At 33.9% G+C, this 7,500-nt stretch overlaps 1 protein-coding gene across 1 annotated transcript in view; it reads left to right on the forward strand.

The window, feature by feature from the left end:
• The window catches only part of LOC137649452 (thrombospondin type-1 domain-containing protein 4-like), a 106,183-nt gene that overhangs the window by 37,688 nt on the left and 60,995 nt on the right, over positions 1-7,500 (forward strand). The window contains 4 exon segments of the mRNA XM_068382436.1: positions 1,536-1,629; positions 6,863-6,896; positions 6,899-6,948; positions 6,950-6,965. Coding sequence (XP_068238537.1) covers positions 1,536-1,629; positions 6,863-6,896; positions 6,899-6,948; positions 6,950-6,965 — 194 coding nt within the window.

The following is a 7,500-nucleotide window of genomic DNA, read 5'->3' on the forward strand; positions in this document are numbered from 1 at the left end:
TCCGATGTGTATATTTTTGTTGCTTAATTTACTAAATCGCCTATATTCCACTATTTTCGGGTTTTATCCGAAATATGTCTTTTTTATTAACGAGTTTCATGTTTTTGTCGGTCGTTATTCCTTTTTAGTTGTCTTCCTTTATAATTTATAATATATTCTGAGTATTTTACTGATTTATTATTTCTACCTTATGCATTTTTAAACACAACTTTACTAATGCGTAAGTAAGTGTCATTGTTTTAATCTATTACTTCCTTTATCTCCTGACCTTGAATTCACCTTCATCTTTACCATCCCCAGACTTGGTAACGACTGTCGTCATCATCGTCATTATTGCCATCATAAATCACCCTTAAGTCTGAATTTTATTGTGTCCATCCAGTCAGTCCTCCCCTCCGCACCAACTTCCACCTGTTCTCTCTCTCTCTCTCTCTCTCTCTCTCTCTCTCTCTCTCTCTCTCTCTCTCCTTCAGCTGTTACTCCTCTCCTCTTCATATATTCGGGATCTTGTCCCGACTGTATTCATCCATTCCCTGGTAACCCGAGTTGGAAAAATGAAGCCAACTCAGCATTACATTCACTTGTGCTGACAGTTATCATATTTATGTAGGAGAATGCCCAGTGGTGAGGAACCTTGTTTGTGAGTAAAACTGTGTCGCTGGAAGATACGGCCTTTTGGGGGTGGGGCCAAGGCGGGAGGTCAGGTCTCGGAAGCCCTCTCTGAGTGTCAGCTGGAATGTCATCATTGTATAGAATTGTATAAGCCACATCCTTATTTTTCCGGACAGTTTTTTTTTTCTTTCTATATAATCCTCGGGCAGCATAAAGTTGGATATAATAATTTTCATTTTCGAGAATGCCTTCATGGATAGGGAAATGGGTCCGCACTGAATGTAAGGATTTGTGCTTTTTTTTTGGTGGGGGGTGGGGGGGGCGCAATAAAGGCTCCCATTTCTAGAATTCCCTTTTCAGAATTCTGTTGAATGCTGCCCATGGTACAAGGACATTGCCATTGCAATTTGTATTCATGGGTTTTTACGAATAAGATTATTCATAAGATTTTTACATAAGGCGTTATAATAACTCTTTCTATACTATTGTTTAGAATTTACTTTGAAAACAGTACTTGCTGAGGTTATTTTGAATACCAGCAGAACACATTTTATTTACTTCTTAATATTGTATTGCTTTGTTCCATTTGTTGAGTCCATAAGTCCATATTTGTATATATTTTTAAACGTCAATCATGATTCTAACTTGTTTTCCAATAAGTACTTGAATTGAATGAACATTTTTGGTTAATGTAGATTTTATTGTTCTATTAGAATTGATTTTATATTTTAGAATAACTTCCAATATTAGAATAGGGTAGAATTTACGTTCCTCTAAATTATCTGGTAAAAGCATTTTCTAATTGTTCAAAGCCTAACCATTTCTTACCCAAATTGTGCCCATATTGGCTTACTTTATACGGAAATGCTTTGTTTACTTAAATTCAATTATTTCATTGATATGTTTTCTTTTTGTTGACGCAGGCGACAACGAGTTCGAGCAAAGCGCCAGGCCTCCACTAGCACAGGCAGCCGTTGTGTAGGCTTATATAAAAGATTCCAGCTTTGCAACACTGAGGTAAGAATTATTACTTTTTGTTATATATTTATATATATATATATATATATATATATATATATATATATATGTATATATATATAGATAGATAGATAGATAAATAGATAAATATATATATAATATATTATATATATATATATATATATATGTGTGTGTGTGTGTGTGTGTGTAGAGAGAGAGAGAGAGAGAGAGAGAGAGAGAGAGAGAGAGAGAGAGAGAGAGTTTAATTTTCATAACATATACAGCAAGAAGTAATGGTACTATTAGATTACTACCTATCACATTATTGTGTCAATTACAAGAAAGATATTATTGCAGATTGTTAAAGCATGAGAGAGAGAGAGAGAGAGAGAGAGAGAGAGAGAGAGAGAGAGAGAGAGAGAGAGAGAGAGAGAGAGAGAGAGGTTAATGGAAATTCAATGAAGAATAATTCTCACTGGCATGACTTCACAACTGTATCTAGCCGTATTTCTAGATTACCCTTTGATATTTCAGTATGATAATTAGAAACAAAAATCTTATTTTCATAATTCACCCTAAATCAGTTCTTTTAGGCACCAACGTCCACAACTGACATATCGCCGTAAATGCAATGAATATTGGATTCATAAATAGAAACCCGATGTTAAGAAATTGTTCCAAATGCAGAAACGGCACACAGGAAATGTTTAGAATAAGGAGGTGGGGTGCCAGCAATAATCAAAAGTAAAGTAAATTACAGTGTGGACGCGTAATAGAGCAATAAGAACCGAGAAAGCAATATGCAAGTTCGTTATACACGACGGGAGTGAATTGAAGTCAATAAGATCAAAAGGAATTATTGTTTCTGCTAATGAGACTGTAAAGGTGATTAAGTAGAGATTAATGATGATTGGACCGTGAGAAAAAATTGTGACTCTTCGTGCTGTTTTGTGTTAACCAAATGCGGTATTTTTTCTCATGTTGTTGGTTTGTATTTGGTCTTACGGAAGCCATCAAACGCATCAAATAATTGTAATGTCAGATGTATTAATTTCATCTCAAGATTCATGAAATAGGTTGCTAGTAGTGCATTTCTTGCTTATATCGCTGTCACTTTGAAGAGTAAAATCCTTGATGATTTTCATGTCTAGATAATCATATTAAGGCCGGTTTAGGAAGAGCTTTTGATAGCATTTTTCTTATTGTCAATGCGCTTTATGAGCAGTATAGTATATGTATTGTTTGGCGATATGGGATAATGAAATTATAGTTTCTTATATAGCTTTGTGACGATAGAATACAACTACTATGACCAGCATGTGACTTCTTACAGTAAAGATGGATTTAGAAGCAACATTAAGCTAAAGATAACTGATACGATTTTGTTAACGGGTAAGATTTTGTTTATCAGTTTGTAAACTATGGTTAAAACAGAGTTGTTCTAAATTCTTTGGAAAATAAAGTAAGGCCTTAAATTATTACATTTGGTAAATATTTTTAAAATTGCTTTAATAATCATATTGGTAGGAGATGAGAGACTTGAAGAAAGTCATTTTGTTTGAATGTGGTACCTTAATTTTTTTTTTTTCAATATTTATGCTGATTATTAAGTGAGATTACTTCACAGCAGCAGGTTGTTACCTTGTTCCTAAGAATCAAATATGTTACATAATCGTATCAGGACTCCGTATCTTTCACCACGTTATAATGAAAAAAGTAAACAATAAAATTTTCATTTAATTAGTGAATTTTGGCTGTAATTCGGAATTTCTTCAGATAGCCAAGTACCTTCTTTCGCAATATGATGTTTTGCTTACAAAGCAATTAGAAGCGATATATCTTCGTTAACTATTGGCTATGAATAGATTTTGTTGATATGGATCGTGAAGTAAAAATTAGCTTGACGTTTTCTTACTTGTTTAGATATTCCTTGAATCAGTCCTGAACGAACTTCTATATCTATAGTCAGTCTGAGGATAATTAGAAAAAGCATGTGCTGATTGCCTAGATATGATTGCTTCATTTAGTCTCTCTCTCTCTCTCTCTCTCTCTCTCTCTCTCTCTCTCTCTCTCTCTCTCTCTCTCTCTCTCTCTCTCTCCAAGTATATTGCATGGGAGGTATTTTTTACACTTGGCCTGGACATTTTAAACCACGAATGAACAATGAATTATAATTTTGAGGAAACGAAGTACCGACACAGGTATGCCAGTAAGTCCATACGTATATGAACTATCTCAACATCCACATGTGTAGGGATTATATAGAAATGTAATTGAAATATTATTTTTGCAGCTCTGTATATTAATAATTCCCCTCCCCCCCTTCCCCTCTTCACTTGTGGTATATCGGATTCAGTTGCTGAGGGACGATATACCTTCATGTTTGAAATTATATATATATAAAAATTATTAAGTTTCTGTGACCTTTACATAAGCTACCTTGAAGGACGTAACCATTCCAGACGGTGGTTCACCAATACCATTTAGGAACAGTTGGGGGGGGGGGGAGGGGGTTGTGTATTAGAGTCCGTGCGTTGCAAATTCGCATTGCTTAACCGTCGAGATGGAAGGAGTACGTATGTAAACACGCACCGAACTTCATTGTAATGGTGATGAAGCTGCTGACGAAGACGTTTGTTATAGAGAAGGATTATAAGGAAGGGGGTCAGCAGGGGTGGGGAGAGGTCTTCGGGGAGGCGAGGCAGAGGGAACTAAGAGACTGATTGTTGTTGCTCCTCCGAAGGGGATTCGGCGGGGTGAAGTGAATGGAACGAAAATGAACTTACCGACATGATTTCAATGACAGACGTTCGTTGGGCGATGGTGCGGTGGGGAAATTTCGTCACGGATTTTATTTTCACCCCCCCCCCCCTTAAACTTCATCATCATCATTATTGTATTCATAGTCCTCATTTGATCTGTTCATAGTATCACTAAAATCAGTAATAGATATACATTGATAGACATTGTCATTATCAGTATTTCTAACGGTATATGTTAATTCTTTGCAGGTTAGTAATTGTCGCAAACGAAGTGAGTGACCTTATATGAAATGCCAATTTTTTTTTAAGATAACTCGCCTAACCATAGATATCAGAAGGGGGGTTGGGGGGGAGCCGCTGATATTTTCGGCGGCGAAGTCAATAACTACTATACCAGTGAATATAGTTGAATGAAATTTTAAGAGATTATTTAGATATATATATTTATATATATAAAAGCTTTGTTTCTGCCCATTTTCATGTTCATACCTGCTATAGACATGCCATGGCTGTCATTTTGGTTCGTAAGTGACGACTTTTAGCTAAAAAATCAGTGAGGAAGAGCAAACTACCACTAAAGTTTTTCAGATATCCAAATGATTTTCAGAGGGTTTGATGGATGTTATATGAACTTCATATCAATTTTCGTATTGATACTTAACATAGAAAAGTCACAGTAGCCATTTTTCGATATCCGCACGATGACGATTTTCGTTGGCGCCCGTAAATTACTCATAGAGTACTCCACATATCTAAATGAAATTTGCAGAGATTTATGGGATAAATATTGACTTTGTCCTTACCAATTTCATGTTTATATATGCTGTTGAAAAGCCGCAGCAAACTTTTGTTTTCGGTATGGGTTAAATGGTTATTTTTGTCGGTGGAGTAAATTGTTCCTAGAATGATTCACATGTCCAAATGAAAATTTCAGGGATTGATGGGAAACATAGTTTCTCTGTTCCTGCCTAAGTCCATGGTAATATATACAATTGGAAAGACATGTACCCTTCTTGAATATGATGTTAAATGTAGCAACATTACAGTGATCTGCTTGATAGTGAGCGATATCAACGAGAGACAATGCTGATCTCAGAATATCCGTCCCGAGTTCAGCTAGTAATATTTCTCTCTCTCTCTCTCTCTCTCTCTCTCTCTCTCTCTCTCTCTCTCTCTCTCTCTCTCTCTCTCTCTCTCTCTCTTTCTCTCTCTCTCTCTCTCTCTCTCTCTCTCTCTCTAAATAACTTTTGCTATCTTACGCATATTTTTGTAACATCTTTTTTATTTATTATTCTTCAAGTCTTATTCTTTTTCGATTATATTTGGCAGATTATTTCCGGTAGGGAGTAAGTAAATTCAAACGTGGAAATCAGTGAATCATTTATTTTTTTTTTCATTATGTTCGCTAAACAGTAAATCGTTCATGAATTTATCCTTAATTTCCGTTGAAAATATTTCATTATTGCTGTGGTAAACACTAATTTTCGTTCTGGAAAAACTGAAATTGCAAAGTACTTATTTACTAAAACGATATGGATTAATGTATTAATCTGATACATAATACGGTATATATATACTCGCACACATACACACACATTATATATATATATATATATATATATATATATATATATATATATATATATATATATATATAATGTGTGTGTGTGTGTGTATGTATATTATAATTATGTATATATGTATGTGTATACACTATATATATATATATATATATATATATATATATATATATATATATATATATATATATATATGATTATATTTATTATATCTATGTAACCTACAATATATATACAGTGTATATACACACATGTATGTATATGTATGCATATATATATATATATATATATATATATATACTATATATATATATGTGTGTGTGTGTGTGTGTGGTGTGTGTGTGTTTGTGTGTGTGTGTAAGTGTATGTAGATAGATTGGTTGACAAATATATGAGTTATAAATCTCTATACTATTTAAGAAAAGTTTCTCAAATATAGGTAAAATAAATAGACTTTATTACCAAATATGCCACGCTCTAAAATGTAAGAATGGGATAATCATATGATTGATTTTTTGTAAGAGCTTTAAGAAAATTGTATTTTATTATTTTGTAAATATATTTGCCACTTTTTACCTTTTTTCGTAGTTTTCATGTTCTTTTTTCAAGTATATAGATAGGTTATGCTTACAGTTGCAATATATATACATAAGTTTTTATTAATCTAATTTATTTCAGTGCATGTACTTATAGTTGGACACACTAATTCTTGGTAGACCTCGGTCTGAAGAAGTGTACCCTGTCACACCCTTACTGTATGTTGAGAGATGCCAGAGTTGGTACTCGGCGCTAAACACAAGAACTCGACGCGCAGTAAGGCTATGAGTGGATTCACTTCCTCGAGCGAGGCGTGCCAGTAATTCCTGTATCCAACTGTACATATTGTATTAAAGAATGAAAATCATTAGCTATATTTCGAATCTCTTCCAGGAGTGTCCGGGCGGTTACAAAGACTTCAGGTGGGAGCATGCAGCTCTTTCAACAAGACTCCGTTTAACAGGAGGTTTTACACCTGGGGCCCCATACTACGACAGTAAGTACACGGTCGTGTTGGGTCAATCGTTAGAACGACCAGCCCATTTCATGCTTTTCTTCTTCTTCTTCTTTTTATTTTTTATTTTTTTTTTTTTACTCCCAACTTTTCAATCACTTGCCGGTTCTCTTTCCGTTGTTCATTGTTTAACTCCGATCTTTATTATTAATTTTTCTTATTATTACTATTGGTATATTTAACCACCCTCTTTAAAAAAAAACCCGCAAATTAGAGAAGTTTTTGAAATATCACAGAACGCTATTTCTTCCTCTCTAATTGGATTTAGCTTAAAAAATGAAATATTTTGAATTAGTTTTTTGCTACTTTAGTATGATGAGAAATTTCTTTAAGGAATGGACCAATCTATTCGAGAAAATCCTAATTTTAATGTTTCTGGTGGTTATTTTAAAATACACATATAGAGGAATTAAAGATAATTGATGTAAAATTACTGTTCAGTTAACTACTGTTTTTTTTTCTTTAAACTTTTATAAGTTGTTTTGAAGTAAACTCTTATAGAATTTCAATTCCTTTC

Source organism: Palaemon carinicauda, chromosome 11 (assembly GCF_036898095.1).
Source record: "Palaemon carinicauda isolate YSFRI2023 chromosome 11, ASM3689809v2, whole genome shotgun sequence".
Lineage (NCBI taxonomy): Eukaryota > Metazoa > Arthropoda > Malacostraca > Decapoda > Palaemonidae > Palaemon > Palaemon carinicauda.